General features: G+C 49.4%; 1 protein-coding gene across 1 annotated transcript; it reads left to right on the forward strand.

Annotated features, from left to right (window-relative positions):
• The first annotated feature begins 8,299 nt into the window (after window positions 1-8,299).
• Window positions 8,300-17,311, forward strand: DRD4 (dopamine receptor D4). Its single transcript, XM_023928385.2, has 4 exons — window positions 8,300-8,565; window positions 15,627-15,739; window positions 16,071-16,621; window positions 17,025-17,311. The coding sequence occupies exons 1-4, from the start codon at window positions 8,335-8,337 to the stop codon at window positions 17,225-17,227; spliced, it is 1,098 nt and encodes a 365-aa protein (XP_023784153.2). The 5' UTR covers window positions 8,300-8,334; the 3' UTR covers window positions 17,228-17,311.
• The last annotated feature ends 391 nt before the right edge of the window (window positions 17,312-17,702 follow it).

Consider the following 17,702-nt stretch of genomic DNA (forward strand, 5'->3'; position numbering starts at 1 on the left):
GACCTGCTCTGGCCCAGGCATTTCCCAACCACTTTCCTCTCCTCTCTGAACCTGCTTTCTCCAGCTGCAGCCTTCTGCCTTTGCTTCTGCCTGCAGTGGTGGTGGCAGCTTCAGAGGCTGAACAACATGTAGGGAGGTAAAAGTTATTAATGTGATTTTCCTTCCTCTGCGAACAACCTCAGTGACTCTGAAATGCCTCCAAGCTCTGGGGAAGCTTTGCCATGAGAATCTGGATGAGGGCAGAGAAGAGGCTGGAATGAGCAAGTGGCCCCACGATGGCAGCAGAGGGTATATAATAGGGCACTGAAGGGTTCTGGGGACTGAAGAACATGAAATAAGTAACCTGAATAACTACTTTGCAGCAAAAAATGGGGTTTTCCTCCAGCAGCAGGGGCAGAGTGAAAAGGTGATGGGGTAGAAAATAGTGTGGCCATGCCCAGCACTGCTGCACCTTAATGCAGGTGACAAACGTGGGCTCGAGCTCCAGTGCAGCTCTGGAAGCCCCTGATGAGGAAATCCAGGGCCATGAAGAGAACTCAAAAGCATTTTCAAGCTGAAATTTATAACTGTATAAACCAGAGCCCAAACTAATTCCTCAGTCCTGAAACAATATCTGAGTCTCCTTAACCAGAATTTACATCAAGCTCTCATCAGGAGACATTATGGAAATAGGAGTAATAAAGAATCCTGCAAACAATATCAGTTGGAAGGAGCTTTGTGAATTTGCACTTTGCTTCTCCCATTCTCCATTTGTGTGAACACTCCAAGTCACAGCAGGGGAGTGGAGATTCCCCCTGCCTGCATCCAGCAGGCACAAAGCAGAATTAAATCACCCATTTAGATGTAATCTATAACCCATTATCTATGTGCAGCATCACTGCAGAGAAAAGCTTTTGGCTATTTTCTGGCTCTATGAATGATAGAGGAAATGACTGACCTCACCTGACCCCTGCTCCTGTACCACTGCCACACCTGCAGGTGCAGAAAGTCAGGGCTGGACTGATCCCAGCCCCTGGCTGCCCTGACTCACCTGTCCATGGCACATAACTGTTTTACAGGATTTCAGCAAAGTGCCACAAACAGGTGACACTGAGGTGTGAGGCTGTGCACACACACTCCTTGAAGACAGCAGGGAGAAATGCCCCAGGGCAAGATGGAGAAGGGATCTGTGAGCTTTGGGGCCATCCCTGAGCTGCCCTGGGGACGCTGCCAGGTATAAAGCCATCAGGATCTTTGTGCAGTCACTTGTGCTTAGGCTTGACACCGACTGACATGCCCGGCGTGGAGAGACCTGTGATTGATGCATTAAGTAAATCCAGTTGCCATGGGTGCCAGGGCTATTCCCAGCAGCCACGCTGATGCCTGGGCACACCCTCGTGCCGACAGAGAACAAAGATTATGAAACACAGGGGCCACCCCCCTTCAACACCCAGGTTCTGGTTACCACTCTCTCAAAGGCATCAGAGTTGAGAATGGAACTGAGGAAGGTCTTTTTCCTTCTCTTTACAATGGGAGGGGTCACCAAATCTGCAGTGTGAAGAGGCAGCACCTTAGAACCACGTTAAATGCCTTAGCCCCAAATTTGGCAGTGTTTGAGAGAACATGTGAGCCTGGCCTTTTTTGATGTTGGAAGTAAAGACAAGAAACTGCATTTTAGAAAAGAGAGGATTTCATCACAGAGCTACCTATCCTGGCCCACAGCACAAGGAGGATGCAGGCAGACTCTCCAAAATCAGCACTCAGAGCTCTGGGGGTCATTCTGAGTTCTGAAGGGGAGAAATTCCCATTCACCTTCCAAAGTAATTGATGCAGGAGGTCAGAAAAGATTTTTCCCTGGAGAAGTGTGTATGCCTTCAGAGTCCCCTTCCAGAGAGCATTAAGAACAGACTGGATAAATGCTGCTTTTGTCACGTGGACATCATTGCTCCTGCCTTGGACAAGGAAAGCCCATCTATCCAGTTATTCAGGGCAGTCCTTACAAAGTTTGCACAATCCTTGCCAGCCTGTCCAGAACCCATACCCCAGGATCTGCTGGAGCTGCTCTTCCTGGAGACACCTTGACTGGCCAAAACACATCCCAAAATCTTACAGCCATGCCTTGCACCATGGCTTTGGGGTGGCAAAATGCACAGGGGTCAAGCCAGGCCAAAAAGGTTGTAGGAGGACCATGTCATGCCCCACACATGTCCAGCAATGGTATTCCAAGTCCTGATGGAGCTGTCCAGGTACAGCTGAGCTTTGGGGAGCCCAGCACAGGCTGTGGCCCATGCAATGGCAGCACCAGCCCATGGCAGGGGTGTTTATTGAGGTCAGATGGTACTAGGAACTGCATGGCTAAATCCTTCCTACGTAAAATACCCTTTAATCAGCTTACAGGGTGTTCAGGAACTTCTACCTCCCCCATTCCTTTTTTCTCCTTCCTGTGTCTGTGTGAGGCCATGTGGGCAGTGAGGATTGTCTCTGGTGTGTTTGCAGGTGAGCCTGGCCCACGCCACTGCGATGACGATGATGCTGCTCCAGCTCAGAGCAGATTGGAGGCGATTCCTTGCATCACTCCCAGGTCTGTAAGAGAAAGGACCCTAATTGGAATAAGGGGATTGGAGGATTTAGCCTTCTAAATGCTCCTTTCTTGCATAGGATGCTTTCAGGAGTGGTTTTAATCTTTACCACCTGATTCCATGATTTAGACTGCAAGAGTGAAGAGTGGGATGGAAGGAAGAGGCAAGCCCAGGTGGGCTTGGAAGAAGAAGGAAAGTCCCATATGGTCATGGAACCTCAGAAAAACACTTACCCCAATCTCAAAGGGGCAAATTAAGCTAAGAAGGTGTATAGAACCAGGATATATGTCTCTCTTTCTACCTACCTGCTCCTGAGGTGGCTTGGATTGCCTGTGTTTCTCCCCTGCTCTGTTTGACTGAAATATGTGTAACCTTTCTTGATTTGCACCAGTTTAGAATGAAAACCACAGGTAAGGGACAAAATGTCACACGCTAGTGACATCCATGGCTGGCAGCATTATCCAAGGGCAAGGACAGCAAAACATTTGTCAGGAGCTCTGTCTGAGTTGTGCTGGAGCAGACCTCAGTCATTTTGGTCAAAGATGTATCTGCTTCCTGGCAAACCCTTGGGTGAAATCTGCAGTAAAGGAAAAGATTAAATAAATTTAGCTTATACTGGGGAAAAAAAAAAAAAAAGTCCCCAAATGCTTAAAACATTTTGCTAAGAATTGGGAAGAACAAGGAGAAAAGTATTCCTTTGGTGCAGAAGTGGTACCTTTGGTACTGGAAGGGTGCCTTGGCTCTCCTGAGTACAGGATAAGAGGTGCTTTGCAAGTGAGAACATCCCTCTGAAGCAGGGACAGGTGCTAAGCCAGAGGGTCCCCTGGGGTGGCTCCCTAGGGATGCTCTACCTGGGGATGCTGGACGAGATGAGCCAGGCCCATCCTGCAGCAGGAACACCTGTGGCAAGCCTTGAATCTGGAAGGGCTCCCTCCTGCAAGCCAATCACAGAATCAAGGAATCATTGAGGTTGGAAAGGACCTCCAAGACCATCAAGTCCAAGCTGTGCCTGACCCCCACCTTGTCACCCAATGCAGAGCACTGAGTGCCATGTCCGGTTGTTCCTTGGACACCTCCAGGGATGGGGACTCCACCATCTCCCTGGGCAGCCCCTTTCTATTAACTGACCACCTTTTCCATGAGCTTTTCCTGAGAAGAAATTCTTCCTGCCTGCTTGGGAATGGGTACTGTAGGGGGAAAGAAGGGTTGGTTTTACTGTGGCTGGCACTGTGATCCAGAAAAGGAAAAGCCAAGCTCAGGGCACAGTCTTTTTACAGGAAGAGGGGAACTCTGTTTTCCCAACCTATGAGTGCATCGTGTTTTCCTGTCACCATGGAAGGCCAAAGTAGTTTTTAAAGACAATCTGTCACCCCCATCAACTGCCTGCTGGAATTTTATGCCGTGTGGAACTCCTCCCAAAGCTCCCCTGGTTTTCCCTGGGCTGGTTTTCCCACCTAAATGGGGCAAAATATTTGCCTGCTCCCTGGTTATGTTCCCAGGGTGGAACAACATATCCCAGTGCAGGCATCACCAAAACTGCAAGAAAAACAAAAAACTCTCTATCAACGTTTTTAGTGTTAGAGAATCAAGGCATTACTTTATTCCAGCAAGGATGTGCAGCAGAAATTATTCCATCTACACACTGCCTGGGTTGTGCAGGGAAAATCACATCTTGATCCTTTAATCAGCAGCACGACCACACAGGATGGGGTGGCTTCCTCCCCAGGCCTGCTCTGGCCATCCTTGCCCAGCTGGAAGCTCCCTGTACCTGGGGTACAGGAGCTCTGAGCACGCTCACACTTCCCATGTGTCTGGCCTTATCACAGCTCTAATTGGCATCAGCACTGTAATCTCAGCCTCCAGCTGTTTGTGTGTCTGGGGGAGAGGAGAAAGCGCTTCGGGGAATTAATTTGAATTAGAAGAACAATGTGCACTGTCCTGGCTGGCAGGGCCAGCTGTCCCAGGTGTGCCATCCCAGCACCTGACACAGCTGCTCAGGCTGCATTTCAGCTCATCCCTCCCTGACTTTGTCAGGGACCTGAAGGGGTCCCCTCTTCAGTAAACAGGAGCAGGCTTTGGCAAGATGAGTGTGGAGGGAGGTGCACTTACAAGATGCTTGCTGCTCCCAGTCATGCCTTTCCTCCTTGTGTTGTCTCCACTTCTCCCACTGCTGAGGAGATTTTTCCCAACAAGTGTCTCTAATAAGCTCAGTGATGTTTTAAACCCAGTAGGAGCTCTTGAGTTATATTATTTTGATCTGTCCTGTGCCACAAACCCTTGTATCTCATCAGGTCACCCTTGTGTGAGGTCATTCATGTGGTTAAACTGAAATCAGGCATCCACAAAAACATCTCAACTTGACTCCAAGCAGAGATGGAAAATGCAGCTATTTCCTCCATAGTTTCACCTCCACAGCTGACCACCAGCATTAGTTTTTACATCTTACATGGATTTATCACAACTTACCAGAATGGTAAATGTAACAAGATCCATTCAGCATGTAAATAAATCCCTGCAGCTTCTTGGGGGACTGGGAGAGCCTGGAAAGCCCAGAGAGCTGTGCCATCATCTTCCCTCTCTTGTAAAAGCTCACCTGAGAGGAGGGATGCTGCCTCTGCCTCTTTTCTGAGAAATGCACTACAGGAAATTGGAAAGCAGGATGGCTTTGTTGCTGATGAGTGTCTCAAAGAGAATTGCCCGGCTGAATATGGCAAATAAAAGGAATACAATTGGCCTTGAAAGCTCTATGTTTTCCTCCCTTTGTCCTGAACCTGAAGGCAGCCAGGAGAGCTGATGCTATCAGGGCACTATTCATCAGCTGAGTTTGGCACATCTGTCCTGAAACTTTGGCGGCCACATTGTTCCCCTTTTCTATTGAAATTAGTAGTGCCTCAGATGTGAAAAATTATGGTGATAAAAGTTCCATCTCCTTGTGGAGACTCTGACAGATGTCTCACTTCACAAACTTCCTGATCCTTTGAACTGGCTGGGAATCAAATTCTCCATTAATTTATCCTGGGAGAGTCTCTGTAGGACTCCTCCTGGCTCCTTGGCAGAGGACCAGCTTCCTTTGGTCGGGGGCCAGCTCCACCACAACCATAAACCACTCCACTTATATCCTGAATTTCTTCTCCAAACACTCCAAGACACTCAGAAAAGACTGATTTCCCACTGGTTTGTTGGTTTGGGTGTTCTTTTGGTGCTGCCCTTTTCCTGACACAAGGAGCAGCTGTGGTGCTTCCACACAGGTGCTTTCCTGTCACAGCAGGATGGGGAACGAGGACACTGCAGGCTGTGCATCCAAACAAAAAAGAGTTGTTCCAAAACACCAACCACATCAGACCTTCTCCAAAGGTGCTCTAAGCATTCCCAGTTCATCACTCTGGCATAACTCCCCCTGCTTTACATGACCCATGACTCTGTCCTTTGTCATCTGTTTTTTGTGCAGTGGAATGACATGACTTCTTTGGATATGCTGATCTAAAACAAACTTCCCTTCTGCTCTGCTAGGAGGGCAGTTCCTCTTACCTAAGAAAGGAGTTGTGTTTAATGTCTGTAGCCTGTTTGCCATGGAAGCATCGTCCTAATTAGTGGTTTGCATGGCTACTCACTTCTGGAAGTCAGAAGCACTATTTCACATTAGTTTAATCCACTCCAGGATTAAACCAGTTTAGGATTAAGGCCCTGTTAGTCTGGAATATGAGCTTCCACACTGAGAATTAAGAATCATTCAGCACTAGCCCACAGGGAAAATTGAGATAATGAATGTAAATTAACTGTTAAAAGGGATTAGAGGAATGGCACTAATCCCTGTGGGAAGCCAAGAGGACAGCAGTCATGTTTCCATCCTGCTCTCTTAACTGCTCAGGTGGTTTAAACATAAATAAATCAAGAGTATTCTGTCCACACAATTTCATTAATGCACTTCAGGGCCCCCTTTTACTACTTTGAGCTGATTTCTCAGAATAAAAGGGGCTCTAGTGAAAGTGGTTCTGCTGTCCCAACCCCTCACTGAGCGAGGACTGTGTCAGGAGTTAGGCTTTAGGGATCAAACTCAGATAGGAAAAGCTGTGACCAGATGATGGAAACCATCTTCCTTGTCTGAACCTCCCAGCAGATGAGGTATCACTGAGCTCTGAACCTGGCAGATGTGCAACCATGCTTGTGTTCTCCTGAGTCTAACACAAAACCATTCCCAAAAGGAATGCAGAGATACAAGTATGTGTGTACCCACTCCAGTGCTGGCGACAGACAGATCTAGAGCAAGACCTGGTCCCACTCAGGCCAAGTGGAATTGTCTCTCCTGTCTTTGCACAGTAGAAGAGGGAGATGACTGGAAAAACAATTCCATGGGTATTGGGATCAACATGAGAATGGGAAACCTTCCCTGGGATGGGAGAGGAGGGGGTACAAAACCACAGGTACTAAAGACATGGTATTCTTGCTGGCTTTAGAAATGACCTGGAAGCCCCACCTCTGGAAGCAGAATTTGAGGACAACCAGACTGTTGTCCAAGTGCTTAAACCAAGGGAATTTTCCCCTACTCATGTATGAAATTGCAGAGCCACAGCAGCTGGGCAAAACAGACTGTGTGGATCAGCTGCTGCTAGTCCAGTCCAAGGAAAGGACAGTTCTTGGATCTGTGTCCTGTGGCTGACACCATGGCCTTTCCATGCTGCACATGCTGAAGGGTAACCATGACCCTTTCCAAAAAAAAGAGTAAGGGGCAGCAAGGGCAGGGTTTGGAGAGAGGATTTCTCCCACAAGTCCCAATGGTTTGGATGAAACTCTGATAGCTGTAGCCTATAAACAGAGCTTAGAAGCAGTTTGTCTCATAGAAAGCTTCCAATATAGTATTTTTCCCTTCCATGCAGTATAAATGTCACTTTATTGCTATGCCTTCTCTTCCCACTGCCTTCCACAAACACTAGGCTGACCTGAATGCATTCACATCTGGGCTGAGGTTTGGTGACACAGCTGCAGAGATGCCCACAGAGTCTGTATCAGCTCCCCCATCTTCCAAGTCATCTGGGCTAGAAATGGGAGGTCACATCTCCCTGTGCTTCCTGATCCTGCAGGTGCATAGGTACCCCTCAAACAGCATTTTTCTCTCATTTTCTGTAGTAAGACACCTCAGCCCCCACGTTCAGCTCATGACCTGCCACCCCATCTTTACTCCCACATTTGCTGCCTATCTGGTTTCTTCCTGTATCCTACATTTCTGCAGTTGTAATTCCTCCCCAAGCATGGGTAAGGGGCAAGCTTCCTTTTGAAGTGCATCCTGCATTTGCCAACTTATCTAGAGCACTTTGAATCCCTACTCTGCGCTCCAAGATGCTCGCAGCATCCTGTCTTGGCACTACCTTCAAATTTCATTATGGACTGTCTGGATCTTCACTCAGTTTAATTACAAATTGCTAAACATTAATGGATTCTACACATACATCGGAATACAATTTCCCAGTTATTCACCCGATCTGTACTGATTCCAATTTCTTTCCTCTGACATCGGTTAAAGAACAGCCCCATGCGAGAACACAGCGAGACCATGTGAGAAAGCAGCAAGACCTCTGCAGCGCTCGGGACACCGGCACACCGGGAGCCTGTCCCCCCCGCATCGGCCACCCCTTAAGCCGCTTGGTGACCCAGTTGTCCCCGCGGGGCCCGGCCGGGGCCGGGCGGGGCGGCGGCGGAGGCTCCTCCCGCGGCTGGCGGGCAGCTCCGGGCGGCCGGCCCGGCTCCGTGCGCGGGGCTGCGGGGGCAGCGCCGCGGGGCCATGGGCAACGGCACCGCCGGACCCCCGCCCGCCGGAGCCGGCCACAGCATCGCCGCCCTGGTGCTCGGCATCCTCCTCATCCTCCTCATCGTCGGCGGCAACGGGCTCGTCTGTCTGAGCGTCTGCACGGAGCGGGCGCTCAAGACCACCACCAACTACTTCATCGTCAGCCTCGCCGTGGCCGATCTGCTGCTCGCCCTCCTCGTCCTGCCCCTCTACGTCTACTCCGAGGTGAGACAGCCCGGGGACACGGGGGCACGGCGGGCTGGGGCTTGTGTGCCCGCCGAGCCTGCAGGTTACGAGGCGGCGGGGGGGCAAGAGAACAAGTGCCGAGGGTCAAAGCCGCTCTCCGGGCTTGCTCCCCACCGCCACGCCGCCGGCCCGGGACAGCCCTGTGCCCGGGGTGTGGCGGTCAGACCCTCCGGCTCTTACCTGCGAGCCTCACGGCATCGCACAGCGCTGCGGGACCGCGGGGTGCGGGGAGCGGAGCCGGCTCCGTGCGGCTTCCTGGGATCCCCGTCCCAACCGAGATGCCCCGAGTGGAAGCGAAGCGGGGTGCCTGTCCCCTGGCTTGCACGGTGGCCAGGTTACCGTCAGCAAATGGATAGGAAGAGACAGGTGCTGTGCTCTGTTTGGTATAAAGTGAGCAGATCTCGGTGATAAAGGGAGATCTTTAGTTTCTTTAGCCAGGAAACAACTTTCCGTGTTGGCTGAGAAGGAGAAGCCGTCTTTCCCGGGAGCTGGATGGGATTTGGTCACCCTGCACCCAGGTGGCTTTGCTTGGCAGGTTGTTGATTGGCACAGGCCTGACCCAGCATATGATGGCAGTCGTGGAGAGCCAGCTCAGGGACATGGGGCAGAGTAGCTGTTCACTCCCCAGACCTGTTCTCCCCCAAAACTGTGGCAGCTGAGGGAAAGAACAACAGACACTCCCGAGTGTCTCTCTGTAACATTTACTGCCAGGGTGGAATAAACCCTTGTGCTTGCAGGGGGATGTTTTAGAACCTGCTAGTACCAGCTGGTGGCTCTTCCCTGCTCAAGAGGATGGAAACATCCACTGGGCCAAATAGCAGGTTTTTCTACCCATCCTGGTGGTAGCTGGTAGTGTGAATCTTCTTCCCAGCTGTGGAAGAGCATCTCCCCTCTTGTCCTCTCTGGCAAGCCATGCAGAGCACCCCATGGCTCAGCAGGCCATGGCCGTGCAGGTGTGTGCTCACCTGAGCAAGGCAGGCTGAAGATTAGGGCTTAGAATGGTCTCTACCTTGGCCTAGGATTTTGCAGGACATTGTGACCTCTCTGGAGACAGGTATTGTGTGACAGCAGGTTCATCTGGGGACCCATGAGAAGAACCAGTGAAGAACTGGAGCATTAGGTCCCATCTTTTTCCACTGTGCTCTTGGTTTTGGTGGATTTGCTTTTCCCTCATTACCTCAGTCTTGCTGGTTAGAAAGGCACATTCTTCATTCTTCTCAGCTACTTTTTGCTAATTGGTATCCCTTTTCTTCCTTCCACTTTCTGTTGTCACTCGATGCCTTCAGTCCCCAGGTCTCTCTGTGGGCAGTCATCAACTCCAGAGTGGTTTCCTTTTGCCTTCAGGTAGGAGTTTTGCTGGACTACATAAAATACAGATTAACGTATTCTGGCGTACCTCTGAAAATGCTTCCAATGGGGCAGGAGTATTGTGGGGCTTTCCTTGAATATCACAGACATTCCACAAGTTCTGGATTCTCAGGTAAAAGGTGTTCATACCTGTACAAGCTTTAAAAACTGGGGTTGTCCAGCTTGTGGTGACACTTGATATATTCACTTCCATGGCTGTTTATAAACATCAGTTCTGTGAGGGAATTCTTCCATGTCTCTGCTCCCAGGATATTAAACACGGGCAATGAAGGTGCTGTAAGACAGAAGTCTTTCCTTCTCATCCTCTGCAGCTCCTGCAGCCAGGCAGGCATTCAGATACACAAAACAGCACAGGATTTGCACTCCTGGCACTCGGAGGGAATGCATGGAGCAGGTGTGGGTAGTGCTGAACAGAGAGAGAGAGCACGGTGCAGCAGTCACAGCCCCCTCAAGCAGGCAGTGGGTCTCTGATGTGCAGAGCAACTCCAGCACTGCAGCAGTTCTCATTCCATGCCTGGAAGCTTTGCTGTAGGCTCAGAGCCTGCAAGTGTTCATTTTAATTGTCTCCTCCTGATGCAGGATTTCCAGCTCATTTTGTTCTGAAATAAGGAAAAGGGAGAGTAACCACTGAATCCATGCCAGAGGACAGAATTTTTGTGGTTTCTTTTCTTTGTCTTTTTTTCCTTAGAGGCAAAACTCAGAATAAGATGTTGGGATGCAAGATGAAGGGTGTCCTGATTGCTCTTTAGAACTAGCTTGGTTTCAGCTTGCACTCTGTACCAAACATGGTAGCCACTGAAAATATGGTCTGGATGGTCCTGAATGTTCACCTCAACATTCATTCTTGGTGTGGGGTTTTTGTTTTATTTTAAACTTTCATACAACTCCTGACACAGTAAAGGTGGATTCTGGGGGCCTATTGGAAAACTCAAAAACCAGCTGAGGTGGTGGGTTTGTGCTTTTTTAGCAGGAACAGAGCAATAAACTGAGCATTTTTTTCATTCACCTTGTGCTGTTTTCCTGTGAGGTGGCATCTTGTGTTCCAGTTTTGGAAACATTCCTCCTAATCAGAGCTTTAGAAGACAGCAGGAGGGACTTAGCTTTTGAGGTGACACCTTACATCCTCAGAAACAACAGATCTCCTCCAAGGCCCAGTGGGGATGGGATTCCTTCCTGTGGGATATGGATGATCCTTTGCTGCCATTCCAGAAACTGGAGCACAGTGGGAGAGTCCTTGATCTTGACTTTTATTTCTGGTTGTTAAGAAAGCTCATTTCAGACACTGGCAGCAATACATACTCTCAAAACACATACTCTCTTTCAACTGGACTCATCCAAATATGGAACAAAGACATATTCCAATGTTTTCTAGTTGTAATTACCACACAGCTGCCTGCCCTGGTAGACAGAAGGCACTTACCTTCCTGCTTGCTTGGGAATCTCAGATCTTAGCAGTATGATGGGGAGAGGCAATGGTAACTTCCATGGGGAAATTGCACTGCTCTTCTGCCAGCTTTGGCTTTCTGATGAGTGTGTCAAGCACTTTTCAGCAATTAATCCAGTGCCAGAGAGGCAGAGAAGCAAGGGGAAAGGAGATGGCCTGGGGCACTCCCGGGCATTAACTGTTACTCCTGGAGCAGAGTTCTGCTTTGACATGAAGAGAAACCAGGAGAAGATCCCAGAGAGTGCCTGGAGCATTGGTTGCACTGAAACAGGGGGCTCTGAGGAGGCAGAGCTACAGTGCTGTGGAGATACTGAAGGATATCACTTGGCTCTGGGTGGCTTTGGGAGGGAGCTGCACGGCTCCAGAGGCTTGCCTTGTGTGTAACTGCTTCCTCTTCCTAGAGACTGTGACAATGGCTGGAGTCCCAAAGACTCTGGAATACTTGCAGGAGTTTATACAGCCCTCATTAAGTGGAGGCATCCCAGCAATTGGTGCAGGCACCAGGACAAGCTCCACATGTGGACTGTGCTGTGGAGCACACCTGTACCTGTACCTGCTGCTCCTGTGATCAGCTCTCTGCTAATCCCTGCCGAGCAGCAGAGCTGCAGAACAGGCCTGAGCCAGGAAGCTGCTGGCAGGAGCTGAGGGTGTTGCTTATGTAAACATCTTTGCCACTAAGACCTGTGTAAGTGATTATGGAAAAGAGGAAACAGTTTGAGCAGATTTGCATGTTTACCTGGCTCCTTCTCCAGGTCAGGGAAGATGAGTGTTCACAGCAGCCAATAAAAACCACATGAGCTATCTTCTTATCCTGGTGAGGGTGATGGGTTCTGCCTAAAACTTTCAGGGTATCACTGGTTTGGTAACAATTTATCTATTTTCTTACAGTATTTTCTGTGTGCCTGTGATTCAGCTCCTCTAATGAGAGGCCAGACCTCTACCCTCTCCAAATTTCCCTGTCTCTCTGTAAATGTGTATCAGCTTGTTTGCAGTAGGATTTGGGATTAGTCTTTCCTAGAATGTTACCGTTCTAGTGGAAATAGATGTTATTCTGGGTCTGGCTGATGTCTGAGCCACACAAAGTACCAGGAAGGTGAGACAGGCCAGCAATTACTAACCAGTGCTTAGGGTTTGGTGTTTTTTCAGATATCAATAACTGGGGAGGGGTGTCTTGGAATTCTTGGTCCTCTTAATGTCTCAGGTAGATGATCAGGCTTGCTCATGATCTCTGAAAAACTTTGACCTCAATGATTTAAGTTAAGAAACAACATCAGAGCAGACATGAGGCACCTCTGTTTTATGTCCCACTCCCTCTTCTTCCTCTCCCCTTGCAGGCTCCATTGTGTGTTCTGGGGACTGTGACAGTTGTCACAACTCATGACAAAAAGCCCCAAGTCAGGTTCCAGTGGACATGGGGCCAATTCTTTGACTCTGATGCTGGACTTTACCCACTGGCAAGGACTATTCCAACTCATGTCACAGACTTCTCAGTCCATGCCATATCTTTGACCCATGGCTGCTCTGAGGCAGGTGCTTGTTCAAAGTCCAGCTGGGCATCTCCTAATTCCCTTTCAGGCTTCTGCTGCTCCCTGCAGGACTGAGACAAGAGCTGATATCAGAGGAAATAGGACTAAAGCCTTGGGTTCTGTCCTGGCTCCTGCCCTCACGAGCTCTGCTGGCATCAGGCTGGTTTAGAAGGCAGAGTTTTCCTTACAAATCAGCTGTGCTTAGGAATAGGGATAACAGAATGGGCTGACTAAGAAGGCAGCTGCAGGGGTGTTTAAGAAGCCAAGTCTGTCTCCTGCCATCCACCATCCTCTAAAAACTTCTGCACTGTATTCTGGAAAAGTGGAGAACCCAAAGAGCCGCTGAAGGTGCAGTTGCTCTGGAGCACTTCTTAAAGGAAGCTTGAGCTGTTTGTGATCCATAAATCTTTACACTGTGTACCTTGATGGGCTAATCTGCTGCAGCCTCCTGGAATTAGGTACTCCTTAATCACATGGTCCAGCAAAGCCTCTTATCCAAAGTTACTCTCCCATTAGAGGGGTCCTTGGCATGTTTTGCCAAGGTGGGCAGGTGACAAACACCCTAGAATGGGAAGTTCTCTCCCAGCACCTTCCCCAAAGCCAGAGTCTTGAGGGTTGGTGGGGAAAGGGAAGGGTTTATAGCATTTTCCAACTTTAATCTCACATGATCCAAAGGTGCTGCAGCTGAGAATCCTTGTCCTTTTCAGAATCAATTAGTTCCCCCAAATCACAAATAGGTTTGGAAAACTGCAGCCCAAAATCAAATTTTCTCTCTCATAGGCTGAATTGAACCTGTCAAGATCCCAGCGAGCTTGGCAGAAATTTGGTTTTTGATGATTCAGGTCCAAATTCAGTTTGGAGTGGCTGCATTGTGCTAGAGAAGAGGCTGAATGAAGCCCTCAGGTCTGACTCGAGCTCCCCTGGAGGTATCTCAAGAAGATGCTGTACAAAAATAGCGAAACAGTTACTTCAGAGACTCCTTTGGCTTTACAGCTCCTCTAATCATAATCCTGTGCTTGACATCATTACTGGCTGATATTAATCCCTGCAGAGCTGCCTGCCCTGTTGCTGGCAGGGGCTGGGGGTTCAGCACTTTCCCGGCGCTCTGTGGAGCGTGTTCCCCACGTGGCTGCACTCTGAGCTGGGATGAATGAAACCAGAACCTGTTGTTTAGCACCAGTACAGGAAAAAATTCATACCTGCTTCCTGAAACCTGCAACATGAAATGGCAGCAACATTAGACTCTATGAGCACTGGCTGGCTATTGCTATAGAGAAAAAAGTCCCTGGGATTTATATATATATATATCTAAATAATTTTAACACAGCACATTTTCTAAAGATAAAAATATATAATAAATTATATATATATTAGATGATTCACATTATCTGTAGATAAAAACACAAAGAAAATAAAATATATTACATGTACCAACATATATACACAGTAGTAGTATTTATCATACATATTTTAATAAAAGCATATAGAGAGTACAGATAATGTTTGGTATTTTGCAATATAAAAATAAAGTGTTTGAGTGAGACATGACAAGGGGCCATTGCTACTGAACACTTTTTTTTCAAGCTAAAATCATACTTATTTGTACATTTTATTGGGTTTTTAACTGAACCTCTCTCTGCAGAGGGACCCAAAGGATGGTGGAATTTTCCTCTCTCTCAAACTCAGAGGAAGAATTCCCTACTGTCCTTGTGGTGACAGCCTAATGAGCTTCCTGGTTTACCTGTGCAAACAGATAGGTCTCTGCCTGTGCTCAAGGAGTTCATGGGAATAATAGCAAAGGGATGGGATCGAGGTGATCTATTTCTGTGTCAGCCTAAAAAGTGCTTTAATGTTAAAAGAACAAGCTGGGTTTGTACCTGGGTGAGATGCACTCGACTAGAACAAAGCACTGCAAGTAGTTTCTAGCTGTACCAGCATCAGCCATTGCTGTCCTTCTGTCTGTCCTGCTGCCTGTCCTCTGCTATAGGCTGTGCAGAGCTTGTGCTGCTGGCTGAGACATGACTGATCTGAAAATCACCAAGGATGGCAGAGCCAACATTTCCAGGTGGTTCAGAGTAACACTGGTCTGCTGCTCTGCCCTGGTGCCTGTGACCGAGGGGAGAGAATCAGAGGTTGTTACTCACTGCCTGGACTTTGTATCCAGAGGCTGGACTTGTGGCCTGCCAGGATGGAACAGTGGTGTAACACAGGGAAACCATTCACATCATCTGCACACCATGGGTTGGAGCGGTTGGGACACAGGAATGGAAGAGAAGTTTTGTGCTCTGTCTCTTGCATGCTTGGGGACTGAGCTTAGGATGTTGTGCAGTCAGTACTGCCAAGCTGGGGAGATCCTGGGGTCCTGAACAGGGGGGTTTGAGGAGTTTGGAGGTACCTGCCCTCACCCAAGGCAGCACAATGTCCTATGTCCATTTCTCTGCCCAGCATGACTCACTTGGCTGTACTGATGGTCTGAGATCTCAGTTCTCCAGATGGGCCAGAACCACAAGCCCTGAGCAGGCTGTGGGCTCTGTGTGGGGCTGATTCCCATGTGCTGCTGGGAGCATTGTGCCATAGGAGGAGCACTCAGCTTTGGGCTGCTTGTTTGGGTAGGAAACATGAGTGGCTGAGGCACCCAGGCATGGCCATGTTCCTGTCATTTTAAAGGACACAGCATCTGCTGACACCAGGGATCTTTTCAGTTCCAGGGAGGAGTGTGGTCCCTCAGCACGGTGCTGTGCGATGCCCTGATGACCATGGACGTGATGCTGTGCACAGCCTCCATCTTCAACCTGTGTGCTATCAGCGTGGATCGGTGAGTGGCTTCCTGCTCTGGCTGTGCCTGGGCAGCACGTTGGTTCCATAGGCCCTTGCCAGTGTCCCAAGCAGGGATTCTACCCTCCCCTAAGGAGGGTGTTCTGCCCTAATGTCCTTCACCACCAGGTATGTGTCTCACCAGTGGTGGCCAAGCCCATTGTGCGATGAGCCAGAGCTGTCCCTTGGCTGTTCTGGTTGTAGCCCAGGCCTCGGCTGTTTGTAAATTAATGGGGGGAAGGATAGTGACAAGGAGCTTGGAGCCCCTCGGTTACATTACCAGTGGTGCCACCACCACACCAGGACTGACTCACCCGGGGCTGTGTTGGCAGGTTCATCGCTGTTCAAATCCCACTCAACTACAACCGGCGACAGATCGACCTACGGCAGCTGATCCTTATATCCACCACCTGGATATTCGCCTTTGCTGTGGCATCCCCAGTCATATTTGGTCTCAACAACGTCCCAGACCGGGACCCCAGCTTGTGCCAATTGGAGGATGACAACTACATCGTGTATTCCTCCATCTGCTCCTTCTTCATCCCATGCCCTGTCATGCTGGTGCTGTACTGTGGCATGTTCCAAGGACTCAAGCGCTGGGAAGAAGCCCGGAAGGCCAAGCTGAGAGGCTGCATCTACGGAGCCAACAGGAAGCTGTATCACCCCCCAACCTTGATGGAGAGAGAGCAGACCCGGCTGGGGCTGCTGGACTGCAGCAGCCCCTATGCCCGTGCCGGCCTCCCTGGGGAGTGTGGGATGAACAGTGGGATCCAGACTGTGTCCTACCCGCACCTCAGGTACCCGCACCCAGGGCACGGGCACAAGCGGGCCAAGATCAACGGCCGGGAGCGCAAGGCCATGCGGGTGCTGCCAGTCGTCGTCGGTGAGTGGCTGTCAGGGGTGGCTGGGGAGGGTGGGAAATGTGCCAGCTTGTCCCAACACAGTGCTCAGACTGGCAGGACCGGGGTGAATCCAGAGCAGTGCCAAAAACCTCCACGCTTGGGAAAGGTTTATAACCCACCCTCTCTTCAAGGCAAACCTGTGACTCCCAATATCTTACGTTCAAAGCTAAAGCAAGACTTAAGACTTTTCATCGATGTTTAGGACAGGAAAGACATCCCAGTTTTTGTCTGGGCATAAGCCCAGCTCCACATGTCAGCACAACTGCTGCCTTTTCCCCGAGTGCTTGAGCTGTGTATATTTATTTTTTTTTTGGCTCAGGCTTTGTTAAGTTAAACCCTTCTGAACATTCACATCACCTTCTCTCTTTATTGTCCTCCTGGCAGGTGTTTTCCTCTTCTGCTGGACACCTTTTTTTGTGGTGCACATTACCAGGGCTCTCTGCAAGTCCTGCTCTATCCCCCCTCAAGTCACCAGCACTGTCACTTGGCTGGGCTATGTCAACAGTGCTCTCAACCCCATCATTTACACCGTGTTCAACGCCGAGTTCAGGAACTTCTTCCGCAAAGTCTTGCACGTCTTCTGCTGAGCCCTCTGCACAGGAGGAACCACTGGGCAGGAGGAACCACTGGGTCATTTTTTGTATAGTTCATTAAAGGTCTATTTCTGCCTCTGGTCTGCTGTCTTTGTTGGGGATGAGGGAAGGAAGAGAGCTGGCAGCTGAAGGAAGGGATCCCCAGATCCTTGTAGTGAGGTGTTAAAGGGGAGGGCCAGTGGATGCAGCTTGAATCCTCTTCCCACTGGAAACTGCCAAGTGAAGCCACTTTTTTATCACTTGCTGCTTGATGTAACCACGGATAATAATAATAGTAATTTCTAATCTTCTGGCTTCTGGGGTGGTATTAACAGGGCTGTGAGGTGACATGGATACAAGTCTGGGGGAAAAAGCTGTTAAGCTCATTTCCCAGATGTCCACATGCCAGACAAGGGTACCAAGCTCATTTCCAGATGGCCATATGCCAGGTGAGGGTGAATCCACCTATGCAACCTCCTTTCCCCTTATC

This window comes from Cyanistes caeruleus, chromosome 6 (genome assembly GCF_971803275.1).
Source record: "Cyanistes caeruleus chromosome 6, bCyaCae1.hap1.1, whole genome shotgun sequence".
Classification (NCBI taxonomy): domain Eukaryota; kingdom Metazoa; phylum Chordata; class Aves; order Passeriformes; family Paridae; genus Cyanistes; species Cyanistes caeruleus.

Bases quoted from the DNA above. Each gene is read 5' to 3' on its own strand.
- DRD4 (XM_023928385.2), top strand. From the start codon at position 8,335: ATGGGCAACGGCACCGCCGGACCCCCGCCCGCCGGAGCCGGCCACAGC. The intron at 8,566-15,626 runs GTGAGACAGCCC...GGATCTTTTCAG, and splicing joins CCCTCTACGTCTACTCCGAG to TTCCAGGGAGGAGTGTGGTC. The intron at 15,740-16,070 runs GTGAGTGGCTTC...CTGTGTTGGCAG, and splicing joins TGTGCTATCAGCGTGGATCG to GTTCATCGCTGTTCAAATCC.